Here is a 25082-nt window from a genome sequence, read left to right on the forward strand (position 1 = left end):
GAGACCGTGTCTGCGGGAGGTGCAGGTGGGAAGCACAAAGGACGTGGTTTCTCCCCAGGTTGAGGTATTTGGGCGCTAAAGTCCATCTGTGGTTTGTTTTTTTTCTAATCATACCACGTGTTCACTGCGCCTCTCAGAGTTTATGGTCCCGCCGAGTCCCAGAGGGGGGTATTTCGGGGTCTGCCGAGTCCCAGAGGGGGGTATTTGGGGATGTGCGCCCCCCTGCTGACGTCTCTCCGAGGTGGGTGAGTTACCATGGGCTTAAGGTCCGTCGCCACCGTTCCACGTCAGTGTGAGTGGATTCCGTTCATGCCGCAGAATCGGAACGTAACGGGGTCCGAGCATCTCCCACGAGCAAGTCCACGGCCCAGTGCCACGCAGCGTGTCCGCCGATGGGGAGTGGTCCTGCCTGCAGGGAAGGGGTGGACACGGTTGAGGAACCACCGCTCGGTGGGGACACAGACCTTGGTTTCCAGTGAGGTGTGAGCTCCACATGTGCGGGCTGAGGACGGGCTCAGGGGAGGGCTAGCTGCTCTTCTCTGCCTGGGACTCGTTTTACGTTCCAGAGTTTTCTAAGAGTCCGTTAAGAATGCTGACATTGGGCTGAGGGACGTGTCCCTTGGGGAGCCAGAGACACGCTGCGGGTGACCCGGCGGGGTTGTCGCTGGGCCAAGGCGGTCTGCTGAGCGGCGCTGTGCTCTCGGTTTGCAGACCCAGCCGACAGCACGGCCGGACTGCCCGCCCCAGGGCGTCTGGAAGACCGTCGGGCGGAAGAGGGAAGCTGTGTTTGCCCACAAAGGCTCCTCTTGCCCGGCCAACTGCAACAGAGCAGGGCGTGTAATCACAGGCCTGCTTCCAGCCACCACGCCGGCTGCCCGAGGACGTGTCGGGCTCCAGGAGGCTGTGCCATGGTGGCTCGGGCCAGCGGGACCCCCCGCGTCCCTGAGCGCGCCCCCTCTGCCCCCCGAGGACGTGTCGGGCTCCAGGAGGCCGTGCCGTGGTGGCTTGGGCCAGCGGGACCCCCCACGTCCTTGAGCGTGCCCCCTCTGCCCCCCGCCGCCACCGTGGAGGTCTGCTTCGGCCCTGCCTTCCGAATCCCGGGAGTTGACATCCTTCCGGGAAGGCCCTCCGTTGGAAACGGCAGGAGAGGCCCTGCTATAAAGCGGGCGTCGTTCCCGGGAGCGGATCCCAGAAACAGAGAAGGGCTCCGTGGTCAGCGTGGCCTTGGCCGGAGTTGCCTTTCCAAACAGGAAGCAGACGCCTCGGCCCTGGGCTCCCATTGTGTGCGTGCCTCGTGGATTACAAGGCCGTGTGCAGACCTGCGCAGTCAGAGGTCCCCTCCCCACCCCAGCCCCAGACACACGGACACACGGACACACAGACACAGACACACAGACACACACATACAGACACATGGACACACAGACACGGACACACAGACACACGGACACATGGACATGGACACATGGACACACAGACACATGGACACACAGACACGGACACACAGACAGACACGGACACACAGACACACACAGACACATGGACACACAGACACACGGACACACAGACACACACAGACAGACACGGACACACAGACACACACAGACACGGACACACAGACACACGGACACAGACACACACACAGACACATGGACATGGACACACACAGACACATGGACACACAGACACACGGACACACAGATACATGGACATGGACACACACACAGACACACGGACACACAGATACATGGACACACAGACATGGACACACAGACACACGGACACACAGATACATGGACATGGACACACACACAGACACACGGACACACAGATACATGGACATGGACACACACACAGACACACGGACACACAGATACATGGACACACAGACATGGACACACAGACACACGGACACACAGATACATGGACATGGACAGACACACGGACACACAGATACATGGACACACAGACATGGACACACAGATACATGGACACACAGATACATGGACACACAGACATGGACACACAGACACACGGACACACAGATACATGGACACACAGACACGGACACTGGGTGGGTGCAGTGCCTCTTTGAGGCCCCTGGGTGGTGCCAGGGGGAGGCGGCCTCGGCCGGTCACCTTCCACCTCCACGGCCAACAATAGCCAACTGTCCTTGAACATTCAGGTGTTTGCTCTTCCCACTGACATCCTGGGCCAGTAGCCCAAGTGGAAGAAGGTGTCAGCCCGACACGAGTCCTCGTGTCCTGTGAGATAAGCCCGCATGGTCAGAGGGCGGGGAACGGGCCCGCCCGTCACAGAGGGGACGTGGCCCCGCCTGGCTGACGAGGAGCACGGGTCCCCCCGCCCTGGGGCTGACGGAGCGTAAAAACCGGTGTGAGCGGGAGTGTAGCTCCCTCGGCTGGGCCGGCATCTGTGTCATACCCGCAGCGGGCGGGCGTTTCTAGAACGTCCAGAGAGAGCGGGCGAACGTCCATGTCCTTGGCTGTGCCTTCAGGTGAGCCCGGCGTTGTGGAGATGAGCTCACACCAGGCACTCCTGCGCTGCCCCGAAAGCCGGAGTGAGTGGACATTACAGTCGTGGGGCCTGGTGAGGGGGGCCCACGCGCGGGGGCCCGGGGACCAGCCCCGGTTCCCAGGACACGTGGACACACCACGGAGAAGCAGGTGTTGAGACGTGGGTGCGTGACAGTGACTGTGGCCTGGCCCCCGCCGTGCACCCACACAGCCCCAGGGACAGACGAGCAAGACGTGGCTGCCGTCCCTCGAAAGCCTCGTGGACGAAGATGGGGTCACGGAGGGACCAGAGGGAAGCGGTACTTCTGTCCAGCTGCGGCCCTCGGGTCCCGGGCACCTGCTGGCCTGAACTGTGTGTTGAGTTCTGGGTACGTGGGCACCACGGCATACGGGCAGATGGGGTGCGGGAAGACCTCCCCATGCTGGGCCCGCACCCCAGGGTGGCGTCTGGGGGCTGCTCAGGGGTCATCAGGTGCCTGGGGGGCAGTGCCGCGGGGGGCAGGGAACACGGCAGCTGTGCCCGGGTGCGGGGTGCGGGGGCACGTGAAGGACCGACCCGCGAGTGCGACAAGCCGCTGCCCGCGTCACGCTCGGGAGCCAGTGCATTTTGGACACAGCGCGTTGTGCTCCATTCCAGACCCACTGCTGCTTCTCACGGGCGAAGGCGGGGGGCTCGTGTCCAACCCTGTCCGCAGAATCGAGCCGGTGCTGGGGGAGGGGGTCGCTGGCCGGCTCGGCCGCTTTTCCCTGTCAGACGGCCACTGTCCCCGGGCACTGCCCACAGACCCCAAGCTGAGAACCATGAAGTGCGAAATCTTTGCCAACAGTTCTTTTCACCGGAGCATTTAACTTGACTTTCATGTTAGTCATTTTTCTTTTATTTATTTTTATTTTTATTTTATTGATTGATTTATGGGGCGGGAATGTGAAGTATCCACTCGTAGCTGCTTTGCTTGCTTGTTGCTTGTCACCTGTGCCTGGACCGGGCGAGCCCAGGGTTTGAACCTGCCACCTCCCTGATCCAGGTCGACGCTCTATCCACTGCACCACCAACAGGCCAGGCTATTTCAATTTTCTTAATGGCTTGTCGTTAGAGGACCTAATTGTTTTGTTCCTAGCCGTCCTGGGATCCTGTCATCCCATGAAGAAGTCAACTGGACAGTGACGGGAGGGAGGGTCCCCAGCCTGCGTGCTGCCCCCAGAGGGACCCCAGGTGCGCTCCACCCGGGGGGTCTCCCTTGGCTTCTCTGGTTCGTGTCTTCACGTCTCCCAAGTTTGGTCAAACCTTTGCTGTGGACGGCTGGTCTCCGACTGTCCCAGGTGTGTCCTGGAGTGACAGGGCCAGCCCTGAGGGGGACTTCCTTCATGAACCGGAGCCTGGTGGCCCTCGGAGGCGTCCTGGGGGCCCTGTTGGAGCGCGGAGGCCACGTCCCCTACGGAACAGCAAGCTGCCCCCCTGCTGCAGGACGATCTGGTAACCAGTGTCCCCGTACGCCTCCCCGAGGGGGCACCGCTGTCCCCTGCGCCCTGGTGGGAGCTCCTCCCGGCCCCTCCTTCAGGGACTCCTGGTTCTCGGGTCAGCTGTCCCTCCATTTCCCCGCACCTTCCTCTGTGCCGTCCCTGGTGGCTCCGTGTGGCCACCTCTCTGCAGCCACCTGGGCGCTGCGTGCTGCAGGGGCGACTTCTTCCCTGGATCCCTTCCAGTGGCGTGCGGTCACTTCTCTCTTTAAAGAGGTGACGCGAACTTGCTACTGATTATCCATCCGCGTGTCCCCCTGCCAGAAACACGCAGCAGAGCTGCTGCAGAGCCTGGGTTTCGGGGCGCACACCCGGCAGGTGCAGAGTGGCCGCCCCGCCCCCAGGGGGCCCCGGTGGGGGAGCACCGCCTGCCTGTACTACCCGGCTTTCTCCTCCCTTAGAGCGTGTTTCCTGTCGTGACTGTGTGTGCAGTGCTCGTGCCCCGAAAGTCAAGCCGTTTACTTTAGACTCAGTGGACCTCGTTTTCTCCAAGGTGACGGCCGTGAACACTGACAGGAGCCCAAGGGCCAGGCGGGCCACATCGTGGGGGCGTTGGGCTGCGGGACCCTCAGGGAGCAGTCCCGGGCTGTGCCGTCCCCGGTGGAGGGAGGCCCAGGCGGAGCCTGCGATGCCAGCTCTCATTGGCACACACCAGGCCACGGTCCTGGGCTTGAGCTCAGGGTCCAGGGCCAGACTTGGGCCCTCAGGGTGGCTCAGTGTCCCCTGACAAATTGCACTGCCCTGCGGCCCCATGTCCTCCTCTGTGCAGTGTGGTCTCCACAGGACAGGGCGCGCTGGCGGCCACAAAGGTCCCCCTGGAAGCCACTGCAGTCCTATGTGTGGGAACCTGGGAGGCATCTCCCACAAACCCGACCTAGGTGGCCCCACTGTGTCCCCCCAGCCCCCGGGCCGGAGGCCGGCTGACCCGCAGCTCCTGCCCCACCCACAACCAAGAGGAGACGGAGACGGCGGGTCTCGGCCACTTGTGGATAAAAACGGCTCCGTTTGGTAATTTTTACAAAAGCCTGTAACCATGCAAGCATACAGAGGGACCGGTCACTCTGCTCCTGTCTGGTGGCATGAGGAGCGAGCCCCTCACAGTCCCTGACCACCACAGGGCACCCTGGGGCTGGACTGGGGGGCGGTCAGCCCCCTGGGGTTCTGGTGATGCCCACAGCCACTCTGCAAGCTCACCCAGTGGTGTGGGAGGCAGCGCGCACGGCCAGCGGCTGTCCTGGAGAAAGGTGCCCTGTCCTGGAGAAAGGTGCCCTGTCCTGGACCCTGTCCCTCTCAAGAGAGCGATTGGGCGGGGTGACCCAGGCCCCGGGGCATGGCAGACAGTTCACAAAACGAGGTGACTCGTCCCAGGTGCGTGCTGCACCCCTGGGCCCGTGACTGTGACGCTGGGGGTGTCCTGCAGGGCAGCACCCTTCCTTACCCACCCCCCCAAATAACTTCCACCGGTTCCCTTGTTAAGTCCCACATCCCAGCCAGGCAGCGGCCTGCAGCAGAAGCCCTGGTTCCCAGACCCCAGCCAGGAGTGGGCACTGGGCTAGCCCTCTGGGGTCCCTGAATCCAGGTCCACTACCTCCATCCAAACCTGGACCACCAGGCTGGGGGCGGGGGGGGGGGCTGGCGGTCGGCTTATACCTTCTCGAGCTATCAGGAGTCCTGGAGGGTCGTCCTTCCAGCCACCCTGACCAGTATGAGGGAGACATGGGGGGCTCTGCCTTGTGCACCCCCACCCAGGGCCACAGCCCCCTCACGGAGCAGCACCCACCCCTCGGGGGGCAGGGGGTCTGCCCTGACCTGCCCCCTCACAAACCATCCGTCCCTTCTCGTTCAGACCCAGTTTCCCGGAAAATGTCTGTTTTGCCTTCAGACCCCTTGGTCCTGAGCCACACAAGTGGAAGAGAGGGTCATTTCTGACCCTCTGAAGGAGAGTCCACCCTCCCCGGGGGGAGGCCGCCCCCTCCGCCTGCCAGTTGCCCACTGGAGCTCCACGGTCACTTCCCCGGGCGGGTGGGAACGTGGGCAGCCCACCACGGGAGGGCGTCTGGGACCGTGGCCGAGGCCCTGCTTGCCTGATGGCTCCCCCACCCACCCTGACCACCAGAGATTATTGCCCCGTGGTTAACCGACACCCGGCCTCATTTCCCGTCTCCCTCCACAGGCCCAGAGGAAGGACAGAAATAGGAAGCCCAGCAGCGGTTTCTAGGGTCAGCCAGGGGTCCCTGCTGCCTCAGTTGCCTGCCTGCCAAGGACACAGGGCACTGACCGCGGCCTCCCATGGCCCTGGGTGCTGGCCACCTTCGGGTCAGGGTTGGGCTGGGTTAGAAATGACAAGGGGCAAGGGCAGCCTCAGACCTGCACCAGAGATGGTCAGAAACCGCGGCCTGGAGCAGCCCGGCCCGGCCCGCCCCCAGCGCGCCCCACTCCGGCCCCTGGGCAGCCTTTGTCCCTGGGCAGGAGCTGGACAGGAGCTGGACAGGAGCGGCCCGAGGCCACAGCGTGTTGCCGGCGCCCTCTTGTGGCGGCGATGGGGAAGTACGGTGGGGGAGCCGCGGGGCCAGGGGCTGCCCAGTCCCCACGAGGGGCTCCCGCTGGGCATCCGTGTGGGCACCGCGTGCCTGCCCACGCTCGCGCGTGCGGGTCCTGCCACCCCCGGCTCCTTTTCTGCCCCACCCCACTCACTGACACCTCTGTGCCGCGGCAACCAGACCTGCTGGGCGCCTGTCCCCAAGTGTCTTCAAGGAAGGAGTCGCAGACCTTAGACCAGGGCCCCATTTTTACTGCGGGCACCGGTCTTAGGGTGACTGAAGAGTCATGGGGAAGCCGGGCCCGCCCGTGGCCTGCAGGGCCCTGACCAAGTGCCTCCCACTGTGGCCACAGGCCTGGGGCGCCCACTGGGCACATGGCACCCTCCTGCGCCAGGCACTGGCCGGCAGCCCAGGGAGCCCACACTGACCCTGGCCCTCACTAGGCGCTGTGCCAGCTACGATCTGCCCAGAGCTGGCCCATCGCCTGCCTCAGCGATACCTGTTTAATGAGGGCAAGACGGACAGGTGAGGCCACTGGAAGCCCCGCCCATAGCGCTGTTGCCCGGCAACACCAGCTAGCCCGCAGATGAAGGTGGCTTCTTAGCAGGAACTGGAGAAGTATGCGCTCCACAGCGCATGAGCCGGCCTGCCCCCGTGTCCTCTGTCCACGCAGCGCTCCGGCCCGGTGGCTGTTCACGGGGTGAAGCCTCCGCCTCCGTGGACGCGTTGACACCGGCGCGCCGTGCTGCCCAGTCCCGCGAGGCGACACTGAGCAGGCTGGCCTGTCCACCCGCGGAGTCCATTCACGAAAGGACCGAGCGCCTGCACCGCCCCACCCTCCCTGGCTTAGCTCCGCCCCCAGCCCCGAGGGCAGCGTGGGTGGCAGGGCCCTGCGGTCCCTCTCCGGGCCAGAAGCCCAGCCCTCCACTTGTCGGGAGACCAGACGTTGGAGTGCTGGTGCCCAGGGCTGCCGCCGCCCCCAAGGAGGGTGGGGCCTGCTCTTCACCTGCAGAGCTGACCTCAGAGTCGCTTGCACACGTCCGATGGATGAAGATGAAGAGGTGCTTCGGGTAGAGGGGGCGGCGCCCGCGTCCTCGGTCAACCAGGCACCCCGCTGAGGTGGGCACCTCCCACGCAGAAAGGGGGTCGGAGGCTGTCCTGACCCAAGACTGTCCAGGCACGGGCAGTGCCACACTGCATGGACGTGTGGACTAAACCGTGTCACATGGCACAGACTGAGCCCTGTGTGGATGCAGTCGTGCAGGGTGGACGCAGCCTGCGGCGTGGACAGCCCTGTGCAGAGTGGACAGACCCTGCCGTGTGGATGGAGACACGCCTCAGGGGTCTACACCACAAACTCCTCTGGGAACAGGTCCAGGGAGAGGTAGTTCTTGGACCTCCTCTGGTGGAGGGCTGAGAGCCCGGGGCTGCGTGGGGCGGGCACGGGGCGTCGGAGGGAGCGTGGGGCGGGCACGGGGCGGGGACACACGGCACCCAGGCTGCGGCTGTGCTGGTCCGCAGGGCTGGAGGTCGCCTCCGGGATCTGCAGGGAGAGCAGAGGTGCATCCGGCCGTGGCCTCCCCTCCGGCCTGCGGTTCAGTCACAGAGCCCTGCCAGGGTGTCCTAGCAGACCCTCCAATTCTGTCCTTGCCACACCTAAGGCTGACCTGGCGGCTCTGTACCCCCGGCCTCGGGCCCTCCGCGCTGCTCACCCCGTGCTGGGGATGCCCACGTGGCCACCCCATTGTCCCCCCAACCTCCAGGCTGCCGCCTGCCCGGCCCGCCCGCCGTGCGGACACTGTGGAGCCAGCCCTCTACCCGGAGTCGGATCCTTCCTGGGCAGAGAGAGGTCCTGGCACTTGGGGTGAAGGAACCAGATAAGTGAGCTCCTCTGCACACAGGGACTCACACGGAGGGAGCGTGTCCCTGCGGGGAACCCACACCCCAAAGACAGAGCCCGCCCACCCCCAGTTTGCAGACTACCAGGGCCCTGGCTGTTTTTTTTGTTTGTTTTAACTCATCAGACCTGGATTATTACTAGATTTTAAGAATAAGACCTGGAAGCATCTTCGAGTCAAAAACAGCACCCCTTAATGTGTGGGGAAATGTGCCCAAGAGTCCCTGCTCTGAGCTGGCCACATCCGTCCAGGTTGGGGTCCTGCTGAGCACCCCCCACTGACCTATTCTCAGTCCTGGAGCCCTGGACGGGGACCCCTGCAGAGGGGGCCGCACGCCCCACACAGTGACATCTGACCGAGGCCCTGGGCCGGAAGACCCCAACCCACGGGGCTGACCCTGCTCAGGGTGCTGGCGAGCTGCCCTCTCCCTGCTCTGTGTCCAGCTCGGTCCCTCTCTCCTTCCAGGGCACCACTCCCTGGTCAGCGCTTAGCCAGGCCTAGAGCCCTTCAGCCACCTCTCCCCTGCCTGGGCATCCCAGGACCACAGGGTTTGGCCCTCCTCCCTCCCCTGGGGGAGAAGCTGCCCTCCAACTGCATCTGTGCAAAGGACGGTGGGTGGTGGACACGGCCACACTGAGCACATGGCCAGAAAGAACCCCCATGCTGCAAGCCAGCGCTCGCTCAGGCTCTGAGGCCAGAGAGAACCAGCCCCCCACCTTGTTTCAGGAAGGCCTCACTGCCCCCCCACCTTGTCCCCTGCCACTGCCCAGCTCTGGTCCCAGGGCTCTCTGCCCATCCCAGGAGCACGCTGGGCCCCAGGGTGAGCTGGGAGAATGGGGTGCAGGAGCTGGGGCACAGTGGGGCACGTACCTGGTTCAGGGCCTCGGCGCTCCAGCCCCTCATCTTGATCAGTGTGACCCGCACCACCGCCAGGGGCTCCAGAGGCTGACGGGCTGAGAGGAGGGGAGGGGGTGTGAGCGGGGGGGGGGGCAGACTGAGCGCCCGTGGACAGACGCCTGCTCCCTGGACAGACGCCTGCTCCGTGGACAGACTCCTGCTCCGTGTTGTGGCTTCTCCCCTGGGGCCCCTAATATGGGACCGGAGCCTCCCGGGGCTGCAGAGGGGTGGGCCATGACCTGGGCAGTGACCTTTGCTTCCCACTGGCAGGGCTCAAGGTCGTCCGCAGTCAGAGGCAGGCTCGTATGTGCTCCCTGCATGAAGTACCTCACTCCCCTTTCCCGAGCTCTGGCTTCCACGGGGCACGCTTTGGGCAACCCGGCTTCCTCACTCAGGCGGTCCTGCCCATGGAGGCCAGGGCCAGGCCCAGGACACACCCCCAGAGCCCCTCTTCATGGGCTGACTTGGGTCCCGGGCCACCAGTGTGCTTCTGCAGGAAGCCAGGTAGGTCCCCGCCGGCCCACCCCCTGCCCGCGGTGCACACTGCCCTGTTTCCAGAGAGGTCCCCGCCGGCCCGCCCCCTGCCCGCGGTGCACACTGCCCTGTTTCCAGAGGGGTCCCCGCCGGCCCGCCCCCTGCCCGCGGTGCACACTGCCCTGTTTCCAGAGGGGTCCCCGCCGGCCCGCCCCCTGCCCGCGGTGCACACTGCCCTGTTTCCAGAGGGGTCCCTGCCGGCCCGCCCCCTGCCCGCGGTGCACACTGCCCTGTTTCCAGAGGGGTCCCCGCCGGCCCTCCCCCGCCCGCGGTGCACACTGCCCTGTTCCCTGTTTCCAGAGAGGTCCCCGCCAGCCCACCCCCGCCCATGGTGCACACTGCCCTGTTTCCAGAGAGGTCCCCGCCGGCCCACCCCCTGCCCGCGGTGCACACTGCCCTGTTCCCTGTTACCAGAGAGGTCCCCGCCAGCCCACCCCCGCCCATGGTGCACACTGCCCTGTTTCCAGAGAGGTCCCTGCTGGCCCGCCCCCGCCCATGGTGCACACTGCCCTGTTTCCAGAGAGGTCCCCGCCAGCTCTCCCCCCCCACCCCCATGGTGCACACTGCCCTGTTTCCAGAGGGGTCCCCGCCGGCCCTCCCCCTGCCCGCGGTGCACACTGCCCTGTTTCCAGAGAGGTCCCCGCTGGCCCACCCCCTGCCCGCGGTGCACACTGCCCTGTTCCCTGTTTCCAGAGAGGTCCTGCCGGCCCACCCCCTGCCCATGGTGCACATTGCCCTGTTCCCTGTTTCCAGAGAGGTCCCCGCCAGCCCACCCCCTGCCCGCGGTGCACACTGCCCTGTTTCCAGAGAGGTCCCCACCGGCCCACCCCCTGCCCATGGTGCACACTGCCCTGTTTCCAGAGAGGTCCCCGCTGGCCCACCCCCTGCCCATGGTGCACACTGCCCTGTTCCCTGTTTCCAGAGAGGTCCCCGCCGGCCCACCCCCTGCCCATGGTGCACACTGCCCTGTTTCCAGAGAGGTCCCCGCCGGCCCACCCCCCGCCCGCGGTGCACACTGCCCTGTTTCCAGAGAGGTCCCTGCCAGCCCAGCCCCTGCCCGCGGTGCACACTGCCCTGTTTCCAGAGAGGTCCCTGCCAGCCCAGCCCCTGCCCGCGGTGCACACTGCCCTGTTTCCAGAGAGGTCCCTGCCAGCCCAGCCCCTGCCCGCGGTGCACACTGCCCTGTTTCCAGAGAGGTCCCTGCCAGCCCAGCCCCTGCCCGCGGTGCACACTGCCCTGTTTCCAGAGAGGTCCCTGCCAGCCCAGCCCCTGCCCGCGGTGCACACTGCCCTGTTTCCAGAGAGGTCCCCGCCAGCTCTCCCCCCCCACCCCCCGCGGTGCACACTGCCCTGTTTCCAGAGAGGTCCCCGCCAGCTCTCCCCCCCCACCCCCGCGGTGCACACTGCCCTGTTTCCAGAGGGGTCCCCGCCGGCCCTCCCCCGCCCGCGGTGCACACTGCCCTGTTTCCAGAGAGGTCCCCGCCGGCCCACCCCCTGCCCGCGGTGCACACTGCCCTGTTTCCAGAGAGGTCCCCGCCGGCCCACCCCCCGCCCGCGGTGCACACTGCCCTGTTTCCAGAGAGGTCCCTGCCAGCCCAGCCCCTGCCTGCGATGCACACTGCCCTGTTTCCAGAGAGGTCCCTGCCAGCCCAGCCCCTGCCCGCGGTGCACACTGCCCTGTTTCCAGAGAGGTCCCCGCCAGCTCTCCCCCCCCACCCCCGCGGTGCACACTGCCCTGTTTCCAGAGGGGTCCCCGCCGGCCCTCCCCCGCCCGCGGTGCACACTGCCCTGTTTCCAGAGAGGTCCCCGCCGGCCCACCCCCTGCCCGCGGTGCACACTGCCCTGTTTCCAGAGAGGTCCTGCCGGCCCACACCCCTGCCCATGGTGCACACTGCCCTGTTTCCAGAGAGGTCCCCGCCGGCCCACCCCCTGCCCATGGTGCACACTGCCCTGTTCCCTGTTTCCAGAGAGGTCCCCGCCAGCCCACCCCCTGCCCGCGGTGCACACTGCCCTGTTTCCAGAGAGGTCCCCGCCGGCCCACCCCCTGCCCATGGTGCACACTGCCCTGTTTCCAGAGAGGTCCCCGCCGGCCCACCCCCTGCCCATGGTGCACACTGCCCTGTTCCCTGTTTCCAGAGAGGTCCCCGCCAGCCCACCCCCTGCCCGCGGTGCACACTGCCCTGTTTCCAGAGAGGTCCTGCCGGCCCACCCCCTGCCCATGGTGCACACTGCCCTGTTTCCAGAGAGGTCCCCACCAGCCCACCCCCCGCCCGCGGTGCACACTGCCCTGTTTCCAGAGAGGTCCCTGCCGGCCCAGCCCCTGCCCGCGGTGCACACTGCCCTGTTTCCAGAGAGGTCCTGCCGGCCCACCCCCTGCCCACGGTGCACACTGCCCTGTTTCCAGAGAGGTCCCCGCCGGCCCACCCCCCACCCGCGGTGCACACTGCCCTGTTTCCAGAGAGGTCCCTGCCGGCCCAGCCCCTGCCCGCGGTGCACACTGCCCTGTTTCCAGAGAGGTTGACCGAGTGCTCTGGGCTCGAATCAGAAAGGGCTTTGCTGTGTGAACGTGCAGGTATCACTGCTCATAGAGTCTGTGGACCTCACGCTTAGACAGAGATTTGGAGATGGCGGTCAATCTGTCCTTTACAAGTAGTCCAGGCACTCAAATAGAGCGATGGACACAGCAGGACAGTGACCAAAACCTACTGACCGTGGGTGGTCCTGGGTGACCCTGGTGATGCCTGACGACTCTGAATAGCTCTGGGCGCAGTCGAGTCACCCTGGGCGACCCTAAATGATGCTGGGTGTTCCTAGACGACTCTGGGTGCTACTGGGTGACCGTGTTTGATCCTGAGTGGCCCTAGGTGGCCAGGCCAGAGGCTGGTCCTCACAGTCACCCATCTTGTCCACTGTCAAGGGTAGTGCAGACATTCAGGGAACAGGGCCCCACACCCCAGGACTGGCCACAGAAGCACCGCTGTGCACAAGCAGTGCCGCTGAGCTGCTGGTCTGACAGCTCCCGCGTGGCCGAGGGCGACTGCGGCCCCTTGCTGGGGGCTTCTACTGAAGCCAGTACAAGTGCAACACGAGAAATCTGTCTGAGACACTTGCGATAGTTGATCCTAAAGGAGGGACAGGGGACGGCTGGGCTCCCTGTGGTCAGCTGCACAGGACGGAAGGACCTCTGTCTGCCACCCTCACAGCGCCGACCCCATCCTGTCTCTGAGCCCTGGTGCCAAGGCCACTGGTCAGGAATCAGGACTCGAGTCACCTGCCTCTCTCGGGGGTGACACTTGTCACCTCGGCGCCCACAGCGGCAGCACTCACCGGTCCCCAGGTCCAGGGTGTGCCCCTCGGGCAGGCCTCTGCTGCCGCCGGCTGTGTCTCCGCTGCTCTGGCTGGAGCTGCAGGACGTCACCTCCCCGTGGAGTGTCTCGGCCCCGAAGGGCTCGTCCACCGACACCTCCCCGGGCTCCACGCCCAACGTGGGGGAGCTGCCGTGGCTGTCGGCCGAGAGGAGCGAGAGGCGGTGGCGGGGACGCCGGCCGCTGTCCCCACTGTCCCTGCTGTCCCCACTGTCCCCGCTGCCTCCGCTGCCTCTGCTGCCGGTGGGGTGCAGGTCCAGCTCCAGCCCGTCGCTGACGTAAGTCTCCCGGTAGAACCTCTTCTCTGCAGGGAGGGGCGGGAGGGACAGCTGACGTCAGAGCACCGAACACAGAAGGTGCCAACATGTTCCTGGAGCCGCAAGTGGCCAGTGGTGGCCTGGGGTCCTGAGCTGGTGCCAAGGACCCGGGAGGTGCCATGTGTGGGTGGGGAGAGTGTCACCCAGAGACCAGGGCCCCGTGTACCCACGGTGACAGCCCAGGCCACCTGTGTGGGCTCTGTCACCAGTAAACTAAACTAACACGGGCACTTATAATCCTCTAGAGCAGCGATTTTCTCAGCATCAGGGTGGTTAACTCTTTCGTGGACCAGCGCAAACTTTCTGGCGGACTGGCACTGGTCCCGGACTGGTGGTTGGAAAACACTGCCCTAGATCACTCCTGTCACCCTCAATCTGAGGGACAGCTCCGCAGCCGCACACGCAAGTAGGCTCGCACACTCATGCACACAAGCTTGCACACTCATGCACATGAGCACGCACACATGCACACGAGCTCGCACACTCATGCACACGAGCACGCACACATGCACACAAGCTTGCACACGAGCACACACACTCATGCACACGAGCACACACACTCATGCACACGAGCTCGCACACTCATGAACATGAGCATGCACACGAGCTCGCACACTCTTGCACATGAGCACGCACACATGCACACGAGCTCACACACATGCACACGAGCATGCACTCACGCACACAAACTCGCACACTCACGCACACGAGCACGCACACTCATGCACACGAGCTCGCACACTCATGCACATGAGCATGCACACATGCACACGAGCTCGCACACATGCACACGAGCACGCACACATGCACACGAGCTCGCACACTTGCACACGAGCACACACACATGCACACGACCTTGCACACTCATGCACACAAGCACGCACACTCATGCACACGAGCTCGCACACATGCACACGAGCTCACACACATGCACACGAGCTCACACACTCATGCACACAGAGGCTGCCCAGGTCACCCTGCCCACCCCTGGGCCCCCTGTGAGCACCTGGAAAATCTTCCCACAGTCCCCTTAGGAGAGCTGGAGGACCGGGGTGGTCATCCGAGTGGACACAGGAGCCCAGAGGCCACGCCCCTCGAGGGGAAGGTGGACAGGTGTGGTGCTGCCCAGAGCATCTGGCCCTCCGACCGCGGCGGGGGAGGGAGGACGCGCTGGTGCCCACCTTGCGCCTCCTCCAGCTGCCGCAGCTGCACCAGCAGGGGCTGCAGGGTCAGGTGCAGCTGGTGGCTGGAGCTCAGCAGGTGCAGCAGGTGGCGGGAGCGGGAGGCACAGCCCGTGTAGTACACCAGCTTCCGGGCCGCAGGCAGCCCGGCCGGCCGGATCTCGAACTTCTTCCCCTGGACCAGGGAGAGAGGAGGTGATTCTACAAGGATGCCAGGACCATGGGGAGCAGTGTTTTAACCGTTGGCCGAAGCCTCGCTGGGCAGTGGCCACGACATCTGTCTGCCGAATCTAATTCTGTACACAGGTGGGCTTTTGGGGGTGCACTAAAGTGGGACACGCACCACTCAGGAGAAGCCTAGACACTTCTCAGCCCTCAGGGGTGGGGATCCCAGACAGACCCCAGGCCCCAGCTGTCCAGGGAAAGGGCAGATGGTAAGCTTGTGCCCAGCAGTCCCACTGTGTCCCAGGGTGACCCTGTGGAGCTGAGATGACAGGGACAGGGGCATCTGGAAGCTGGCGGCCACCTCCAGGCATCTCTGTTCTGTCCATGGAGGAGCCAGAAGTCATCGTGCCATCATGCCCCCGGGTGGGACATCTCCAGGCCCTGCTGAGAAGAGCCAGGCCCGGGCAGCCCAGGAGCAGGGCCTGGTGGGGGTGGAGTGCCCAGTAACCCTGAAGGACAAGCTTCTGCTGGGCTCCCCCCGGGCGCCTGGGGGTTGAGACTCTGTCCCACCTCCACCCCGTCAGACACGCACCAGAAACGCCAGCTTCCCAATGTGGGACCAGGGGAAGTCGTAGACCAGCCGTGGAGTGTGGCTCACCTCCTGCAAGACAGCAGGACGGGGGTATCCCCGGGGTCAGCCCTTCGGGGAGGGGAGCACCAGCCCTTCGGGAGGGGTTCTGGGGCTCCACCCGTCACCTGAAGGATGTGCACTCCTTTGAGAGTCAGTCCCAGGACGATGGTAGGTCTGTCTGCCTTCTTACCCTAGAGGGACCCTTACGTCAGAAGTCAGAGCCCTGTGCCCAGGCGCCTGGCTGGGTGGGCTCTCCAGGGACAAGCGGGGTTCCCAGACCCCTCCCCTTCCCCCTCTGACGCCCCGCCCTCATCCCTGCCCCCTGCTCTTTCTTGGACTTTCATTCCCCACTGACAGGCCTTGTCCTCACTTCCCCAGGGAACAGCTGCCCAGCTGCCCTGGACACGGGCAGGACAGCAGACACCTCTGTCCCCACGGGCCCTTTGTCCCAGCGTCAGGGGGGCAGCCTTCACCAGAGGACAGCCCTTGGGCTGGGTCCCAGGACATCCCTGCAGCTGTCACCGCCCACGGGGGCCACAGCAGTGCTCCCATGCCAGGTCCCTTCTCAGCCAGCAAGTCGGCACACTACGTGGGCACAGACAGCCCTCCGTCCGGGGGTCGGTGTCCTGGCCACCCCGTGGCCGCTCATCTGGGGCCCTCCCCGGGGCAGCGCCCAGGCGGCCTGAGCTCCCATCTCCCCCAGGGCCGCCGGGAGTGACCTGGTACAGCCTGAAGAAGTGGACGGGCACGTCCTCCAGCCGGCAGGCCTCCCTGATGAAGCGCAGCACTGCCTTCTTGGGGCTCAGGCCCCGCTGCTCCTGGTGCAGGGTGGGCGCGTGCCGGAGGAGGTAGGCGCTGCCCCGCTTGGCAACGACCTGAGGACGGAGCGCAGGCCTGTCAGGTCCCCCTCCCTGCCCCCTGTCCCCTGTCCACTCCCTCCCTACCCCCTATCCACTCCTTCCCTGCCCCCTGCCTCCTCCCCCCTGCCCACCCCCTCCCTGCCCGCCCCCTGCCCCCTGTCCACTCCCTCCCTGCCCACCTCCTGCCCCCTATCCACTCCCTCCCTGCCCTATGCCCGCTCCCTCCCTGTCCCCTCTCTGCCCCCTGTCCACTCCCTCCCTGCCCGCCCCCTGCCCCCTCCCTGCCCCATGCCCGCTCCCTCCCTGTCCCCTCTCTGCCCCCTGTCCACTCCCTCCCTGCCCGCCCCCTGCCCCCTCCCTGCCCCCTGCCCTCTCCCTCCCTGCCCGCTCCGTGCCCCCCCACGGCCTTACCCACGGCGGGAAGTAGGCCTGTGGCTCAAAGTAGCGCCCGACGTGGGCCCCGTCCCGGTGGTTGCCCAGGTCGGCCTGCAGCCCGTAGGCGGCCAGCAGGAAGTAGGCCTCCTCCTTGTGGGTGCACTGGGACCGCAGCACGCGCTCCTTCAGGTGACAGTAGTACAGGTGCCGCGCCCTCTGGTCGCTGGGGGACAGCAGGCAGCCTGGTGAGGGGCGGGCTCCACTGTCCGCAGCCGGCACCCCCAACCCAGGCCTCCCTGCCTTCCACACCCCCTCGCCCTCACTCTCCAGAACCTTCCACATACACCCTGCCCCCACTCTCCAGAACCTTCCATACCCCCCTGCCCCCACTCTCTAGAACCTTCCACATCCCCTCACCCTCACTCTCCAGAACCTTCCACACACACCCCTGCCCCCACTCTCCAGAACCTTCCACACCTCCCCACCCTCACTCTCCGGAACCTTCCACACACACACCCTGCCCTCACTCTCCGGAACCTTCCACACTACTGCACACACCTCTCTCTCCACCTTCCACCTCAGAGGGCTTGTCGGGACCACGGGTTCTCCCACCCCTGGTGACAGAGGCCCGTTCAGCTGCCCTGGTCTGGGGGTGACTTGGGTCCTGGGGTGCCCCGGGGAGCTCCATGTCCCCTTAAAAGCTCCACGGCGATCGCCCACGGCTCACAGGGAGACCCAGGCGTGCCCTGGGACCCTTTCCCACCCGCGCGCAGCGGCACAGCTGAGGGCAGCCAGCCCCGTGCAGAGGGGCGGCCGCAGTGGAAGCAGAGGCCTCCACCTGGGGGTGCTCGCCCCGAAGGCCCGCCCCTGGGCGCAGACACACCCCACACCCGGGGCTGGAAACCTGCGTCTCTGACCCGGTCTTCCCGTGTTCCCGTGAGAAAGAATGACCGTGCCCCTCAAAGGGACAGCAGTGCCCGGTCTCACAGGGCTCCTGTCCCCTCGCCGGGCCCCCGGGGAAACTCCCGCCCCCTCGCCGGACCCCTGGGGAAACTCCCGCCCCCTCACCGGACCCTCGGGGAAACTCCCATCCCCTCGCTGGGCCCCTCGCTGGGCCCCTGGGGGAACCCCCGTCCCCTCGCTGGGCCCCTGGGGAAGTACCTGACGAGCCTCCCGTCCTCCACGTAGTACTGCACGCGGAGGAAGGTCACGAAAGGGGCCCCGGGTCTCCTGCTGCCCTGTGGGGAAGGTGGGCGAGAAGAAGGTGACCGTCAGGCCGTGTCGGGCGTCACCTGCCGTGACCTCACAGCCAGCTGGGCCGCGCGTGGACTCGGCTCACTGATTTGGGAGGAAACACGGAGTTGAGTGTTCTCTGTGACATTTGAGAGCATTGGCCCAGGCCGCGGCCAGCCGGCTACCCTTGAGATGGCCCTGGGACACCGCGGGGCAGTGGGTGCCCCCAGCAGAGGCTCTGTCACGGGACAGCCCCTCTGCACAGAGCCAGGACCGCCGCGCAGTGTGACCCGGGGCCCTGAGGGTGGCCGCCACCCTGCCCTCACCTAGCACTTACCTCCTGCAGTTCCCGGCTCCAGTCCTTCGAGAAGTACTTGCTCAACTTTTGCTCCAAATCCATAAACATGTACTCGCTGTCTAGAAAGAGAAGCAGGGACTCCTCAGGGCTATCTGCCCCCCACCCCCGTTACCGTGGGCAGCTCTCTGTGGGCAGGGATGCCGGGGGCTGGCGGTCTCACGGCTGCACGCAGTCGGGCCTTCCACGCGATGTGGCCCAGCAGGAGTGCCACTGTAAGCCCACTTCTCTTTCTTTTTGAAAGAGAAGCAAGGACAGAGACAGGAGCACCGAGCTGCTCTTGTATGTGCCCTGATTGGGGATTCGAACCGGCAACCTCTGCACTCTGTAACAATGCTTCAACCAACTGAGCTGTCCGTCCAGGGGTAAGCCCACTTCTATGTTTTTAATATTTTTAAAAAAATTTACTCAGAGAGGCGGGGATGGGGGAAGGAGAGAGAGAAATAGAGAAAAGGGGGAAGGAGCAGGAAGCATCAACTCCCACATGTGCCTGGACCAGGCAAGCCTGATGTTTCAAACCGGCAAAGCTCCGTGTTCCAGGTCGACGCTTTATCCGCTGACCCACCTCAGGTCAGGCCAAGCCCACTTCTAAAGTTGTAACTGTGGTGCATGGTAGATAAGGCAAAAACCGGGGATGCTGAGGTTGCCTGGTCCAGGCACATGTGAGCGTTGATGCTTCCTGCTCCTCCTCCTTCTCTCCCCCCACTCTCTCTCTGTGTCTCTCTCCTTTCTCTAAAATCCAATAAGTAAAATCTTTAAAAAATAATTAAAAAAAAATAAAATTGTCACTTAAGTCAGAATCTCACAATCGAGATGATCTTAGCACTGACTCTGGACACAGTGGACAGCTGTGTCCTGTGGAGGGAGGTGACGTGTACCTGGGCTCCAGGCCGCTGGTGGACACGAGGACAGTGACCTCCGGGCCCCCGCCCAGGCCAGCGCGCAGGGCTGAGGCCACCGGCTGTGCCCATGCGTATGAAACAGGCAGGATTTGGGAAGAGGAGTCGTTCAGACTCCGCCCCCCCAGGAGGGCAGCGCCCGGGGTGGGGTCCCTGGGGGCCCAAGGGCGGAGCTTGCTTACTTCTGACCACGCTGAGGCCAAAGAAGGGGGCTTCCCTGATGCTGGTCCTGTCGCACACCTGCTGGAACAGCTCACGCCCCGTGGCCTGCACCTGTCACAGGGGGAAGCAGGTCCAGGTGCCGTCCGCCAGCAGAGGGCAGGTGGGACCACTGAGCTGGGGTCGTCCAGGCCTGGCTCAGGGTGCCCCCCGGCTCCCCAACGAGCCAGCACTCTGTGTCCTGGGTGACTACCCACGCTGAAGAACTAAGGTCTGCAACCTGACAGGGCAGCCGGTGAGAGACTGGGGGTGCGTGGGGAGGGGGAGGGAGGAAGGGAGAGATGGAGGGGGAGGGGCCACCTGCCCCTCCTGACCCCCCCCGACCCCCCGACCCCAGGACCGAGTCGCTAAGGGCTGACGCAGTGTGGCCTCTAAACGGGTGCAGCACGCTTGGCGCCCCAGGACGTCTCTGCTGGCCGCCTCCTCCTGGGCCAGCATCACCCACCACTCCCGAGTGCAGGGCAGGGCTGGGGCGGGCACCCCTGACAGGGGCGTGGGCGCTAGGCTGGGGGCCCAGAAGGGGCTGAGGGTGTTCCAGGCCCCCCGCCCCCAGAAACGCCTCTGGTCTCGGCAGCCCTGCCCTTGGTCTGAGCTGCCCCCTCCCTGACGCCCAATTCCGGCCGGAGACTTCCTGCCTCAGCTCCTCGGGGACGGTTTCTTCCCACGGTCCTTCCTGCCGAGCTGGGGGCCCCTGCTGAGCCCCCACCCACATGCTGAGCCCCCACCCACATGCGTGAGCGCCCAGCAGACATTTCTCACGTGTGATACACAGGTGAGGGTGCTCTCTCCAGAGCATCGATTATCCAACCTGCTTTACACTTTCTACCAAAGCTCCTGAAACGTGTCTTAGTATCAGCCATCCCCCAAGTTCAAACGCACAGTTGTCTCCAATGTCACGCTTTAACACCTTGTTGATTTCAGTTGACTCTGAAAGGGACCCTCCGAGGACTGGGTGACGTGTCTGTCCTCTGCACAGCGTTACGTGGGGCCATCTGTCCTGTAGCTGACACCCCCCTCCTCTCCGTCTGGGGTGTCCCTCTGGGGCCATCTGTCCTGTAGCTGACACCCCCCTCCTCTCCGTCTGGGGTGTCCCTCTGGGGCCATCTGTCCTGTAGCTGACACCCCCCTCCTCTCCGTCTGGGGTGTCCCTCTGGGGCCGTCTGTCCCGTAACTGACACCCCCCTACTCTCCCTGTCTGGGGTGTCCCTCTGGGGCCATCTGTCCCGTAGCTGACACACCCTACTCTCCCTGTCTGGGGTGTCCCTCTGGGGCCATCTGTCCCGTAGCTGACATCCCCCTCCTCACAGTCTGGGGTGTCCTTCTGGGGCCATCTGTCCCGTAGCTGACACCCCCCTCCTCACTGTCTGGGGTGTCCCTCTGGGGCCATCTGTCCCGTAGCTGACACCCCCTCCTCTCCCTGTCTGGGGTGTCCTTCTGGGGCCATCAGTCCCGTAGCTGACACCCCCCTCCTCACTGTCTGGGGTGTCCCTCTGGGGCCATCTGTCCCGTAGCTGACACCCCCCTCCTCACTGTCTGGGGTGTCCCTCTGGGGCCATCTGTCCCGTAGCTGACACTCCCCTCCTCACTGTCTGGGGTGTCCCTCTGGGGCCATCTGTCCCGTAGCTGACACCCCCCTCCTCACTGTCTGGGGTGTCCCTCTGGGGCCATCTGTCCCGTAGCTGACACCTCCCTCCTCACTGTCTGGGGTGTCCCTCTGGGGCCATATGTCCCGTAGCTGACACCCCCCTCCTCACTGTCTGGGGTGTCCCTCTGTCTTCCTGGGGCTGCGATTGGTCCAGCAGGCCTGAAGTCCCCACACAGCGGTCCCCGGTCCCTCGTGTGCAGAGGCTCCCCTGAGAGAGCCCCAGCCTGGGCACAGGGGACGCCCCAGGGGTTTGGGGAAGGCTGTTTGTTGTTAAATGCATCTCTGCAGTCTCACGTCAGGTGGCACGCTCCGACCCTGAGCGGCAGCACTGGCTTTGTTGTGCCCACTGGACTGGACGAGGGGCTTAGCCCTCCCGCGACGGGACGTGTATTTGCCGCAACGCCCCTCACGGTCCATCACGTTCTAACAGGTGGACGTGAAGACGCAGGCGGGGTCCCCTCCCCCCATTGCTCACACAGTGTGCTCACACCTGAAGTGCCCCCACCACCACCGCTGAGATGTCACCGTGGAAACGGTTAGAAGCCTCTGTTGGTCCCCGTCCCTCCCCCACCCCCAGTCCTCCCACTGCCCCTCCGGGGGCCTCGGGCACCTCCGAGGATGCAGGGGCTCCCTGGGAAGCCCCGACTCAGCGCACAGGAACATGGCTGAGCATGTGAAAACCTCTGGGCCTCAGTTTCCCCATCTGTCAAGGTGGGCTGCTGAGAACCCCTGGCCGGCCCGGGGGGTGCTGAGTGAGGTGGAGAGTCACTCCTGGTGGCAGCCGGTCCAGGCAGAACTGCTAGGGACACAGCCAGCCCTGCTCCCCATCAGGAGAGACCGCAGTGGACACAGCTCGCTCGGTGCGGCGGACAGTGGCCCCTTCATTTTTCACTCACACGAGTGACAACGAGCTGAAAGGGCTCCGCTCCCCAACACAGGATACCCCAGCTGGAACGGCTCTGTCCTCTAGGGACGTGTGAGGGACGCCCAGGGCAGTAGCTGGCATCCTCGCCGGCCCCACCTGGCCCAGCGTGTCCCAGTGTGTGCTCAGACCAGTCCCCATGCACCTGACAGCCGCTCACAGCCAAGGAGTCTGTCCTCCCACCGCCAAACACCGGCTCCGGGAGGAGTTCTACCTGGTCCTCCCGCACAGACACCGTGACCACTCACCACCCAGAGCGCCCGGTCCTCCCGCACGGACACCGTGACCACTCACCACCCAGAGTTCCTGTTCTTCCTGCACGGACACCGTGACCACTCACCACCCAGAGTTCCTGTTCTTCCCGCACGGACACCGTGACCACTCACCACCCAGAGTGCCTGTTCTTCCCGCACGGACACCGTGACCACTCACCACCCAGCGCCTGGTCCTCCCGCACGGACACCGTGACCACTCACCACCCAGAGCACCTGGGGAAGGAGGTCCTATTCTCTCCCTATGTTAGGGGCCTGTTTCCCCACAGAGGGTGGGGAGGAAGTGCCCGCCCCCTGGAAATGACTGCTGGGCAGCCGGGTTGCCCCTGGGGTGGGCAGTGGCATGGGAAGGGCCTTGAGAAGGTGACCTCAGGGAGGCTGGACCGTGTCTCCAGGTGTGAGCAACCCTTGGTCAGGGGTCACCGAGTCTACGGGGATATGGAGAGACCATCGGCCCCAGGTGGACAGTAGCAGCGACCGCTCAGTGACTATGGCAGGGGTGTGAGCAGCTGAACTGATTCCCTGGTGGAGTTGACACGTGAGCTACACCCCTCTGGACAGGGTGCTGACCCTTACACCTTCAGGCAGCCATCTCCCTGTGTCTGAGTCAGTGAGTTGACGAGTTATGTAACTGACCTCTCTCCTAAAGGCCAGCTGAGTAATGTGACAGCCAGGGAGAGGCCCCACGGGCCTCCCACCGGAGCTGGGGCAGGTGGCCCCCTGCCCTGGGACAGGCACGGCCCTCAGTGTCTGGGGCCGAATGAACGTCGCCTCCCGGAAGACTCGGGTGCAGCCGGGGTTTCAGACACCGGCAGGGGAGCCGGTTGCGCCGGCAGACAACAGTGGACGATGGAGAACGAGAGCAGAGGACTCAGAGGACATGTGTGGCCCTAACCCGGGGCCATGCCGCTGTGCCCTGTGCCGAGGGGCACGGAGCTCTGGGAGAAAATGCTCTTCCCTTCCACACTCCCAGAAAGATAGGTCTGCGGCCCCGTCTCTCCGGGCAGGAGGCTCGGGGTGGCTTGCAGGTGGACGCGGACCCCTCAGCCCACCTCAGTGATGGTTGCAGGAGGGGACACAGCCACACCCAGGTCACAGGAAGGTCCAGATGAGGTGGATCCCGTGGGGCAAAATTAACCCAGGAAGATGTGGGGACCAGGCAGCTCTCAGCCCCAGGACACTGGACACTGAGGACCGGGCGGAGCTCAGCTTGAGCCCCCTAGTGAGAGAGAACCTGTGTGAGGTGGCCAGTAGTGTCAGGAAGTGACCCAGTCCTGTCAGAGAGGGAAGGGCAGTGAGCATGTGGCCCCGATGTCCCCTCGCTCGCCCTGTGGTCTCTGTTCTCATCCTGCCCACCGGCCCCCGCTCACCCCGCCCTCCTCAGCGCTCACCCCCACGACCAGCCGCAGCCGTTCCCGCGTGGGCAGCAGCACCAGGACGTCCCTGTGCTCCACGGTCATCTCGCCGTCCCCGGGCTGTTCTCGGAACAAGGCCGCCTCCACGGGCTCCTGCAGGGGAGAGCGGGTCAGGGGACAGCCAGGGAAGGGCCAAGCGGCCACCGTCTGCGTGTCACCCTGAGGGACGGGTACCACGGCACCCCAGACTCACCCGGCCGTGGGCTTCCCAAGGACGCGCACCCCGGCGAGCTCCTGGCTGGGGAGGGACAAGGAGCAGACCAGGTTCCCACTGGCCCCGTGCCGGGACAAGGTCCAGGTGGCAAGGGCTGAGCCGTGACATGAGCAAGGTGATTGGAATGCAAATAAACACTGTCGGGCGGACCGCCTCCCGGCCTGCCCTCTGTGACTCCCTGCGGGCCACCTCCCCCTTTCCCGGGACCAGGAGACCGGGCCACGTGGAAGCCAGGACCCGGGACACTGGCGGGGTTCCCAGAGACGCAGGAGGGGCCAGCAGCACCCCCCCACACCAGACTCTGACACACGTTCACTGAGCAACACAAATCAACGTGCTGGCCACACCGGTCCCCAAGTCCCCAAACACGTGTCCTCCTGCAGGCCTGCCAGCCCTCTTCCACAGCAGGAGCTGGTGACAGCTCGGTGACGGCCTTGGGTCACCCTCTGCCTGCCCTGCAGTGAGGACCTGGTGGCAGCAGGCAGAGGCTGGACACGGACACGCCCCTCAGCACTCGCAGTTTTGCCCTCGCTGCCCCTGTGGTCTGGCCCCGGGGGTCTGAGGTGCTGTGTCTGCCCCCCACCCCCTGCCCTCCAGCACCGCTCAGATCTGCGCCTCATCCCCCAGTTGCTCTGCGTCCACGCAGACCTGGGGGGCCACCGCCCCATCCTCTTCTCTCCAGCGTGAATGCAGGGCTAGCTCTTCACCTCCAGATGGACAAACGGATGGACAGGCAGATGCCCTTGTCACCGGCAACTTAATGATTCTGGAAAAGGCAAAGTAGCCCGGCGGACAGACGGAGCCTGGGTCTGGTGAAATGCTTCACGCCTGTGTTCCCAGTCACTCGGGTCCTGGCCCGGTGGGTGGCCTGTGACCCACTGACTGAAGGTCACCAAAGTGCCTGCTATCAGGGACGGCAGTGACCACTCCTCTCTCAGGTGTCAGACACGTGGCGAGGACACGAGGGAGCCGGGGGCCTGTGCCACACACGCCAAGACCTGCTTGACAGCGGAGGGCAGCCCGCAGGACCCCTGGGGCGGGGCGGGGCAGGGACACGGGGGAGCCAAGAACCGCTGGCACCTTCCCGCCGGGCA

At 65.1% G+C, this 25082-nt stretch overlaps 1 protein-coding gene across 2 annotated transcripts; it reads right to left on the reverse strand.

The window, feature by feature from the left end:
- Positions 1-2810: 2810 nt before the first annotated feature.
- Positions 2811-24079, reverse strand: FRMD1 (FERM domain containing 1). 2 transcript variants are annotated; one of them, XR_010727635.1, is made up of 14 exons: positions 23968-24079; positions 23751-23867; positions 19484-19574; positions 18385-18464; positions 17976-18052; positions 16851-17037; positions 16299-16454; positions 15705-15770; positions 15541-15609; positions 14784-14958; positions 13248-13589; positions 9361-9443; positions 4138-8135; positions 2811-3941 (listed from the first exon to the last, which is right to left on the reverse strand). XR_010727635.1 is itself a non-coding variant. In XM_066247720.1 (13 exons), the coding sequence occupies exons 2-13, from the start codon at positions 23817-23819 to the stop codon at positions 7938-7940; spliced, it is 1593 nt and encodes a 530-aa protein (XP_066103817.1). In that variant the 5' UTR covers positions 23820-23867; positions 23968-24079; the 3' UTR covers positions 2811-7937. The 2 variants fall into 2 exon arrangements, 1 of the variants encoding a protein (XP_066103817.1); XM_066247720.1 differs by having other exon boundaries at positions 2811-8135.
- Positions 24080-25082: the final 1003 nt, after the last annotated feature.

Source organism: Saccopteryx bilineata, chromosome 12 (genome assembly GCF_036850765.1).
Source record: "Saccopteryx bilineata isolate mSacBil1 chromosome 12, mSacBil1_pri_phased_curated, whole genome shotgun sequence".
NCBI lineage: Eukaryota > Metazoa > Chordata > Mammalia > Chiroptera > Emballonuridae > Saccopteryx > Saccopteryx bilineata.

Coding starts and splice junctions, on each gene's coding strand:
- FRMD1 (XM_066247720.1), bottom strand. CDS start 23,819: ATGACCGTGGAGCACAGGGACGTCCTGGTGCTGCTGCCCACGCGGGAA. Junction 16,455..16,850: donor AGGCCTACTTCCCGCCGTGG/GTAAGGCCGTGG, acceptor CTCCGTCCTCAG/GTCGTTGCCAAGCGGGGCAG. Junction 14,959..15,540: donor TTGGGAAGCTGGCGTTTCTG/GTGCGTGTCTGA, acceptor TCCCTGGTCCAG/GGGAAGAAGTTCGAGATCCG.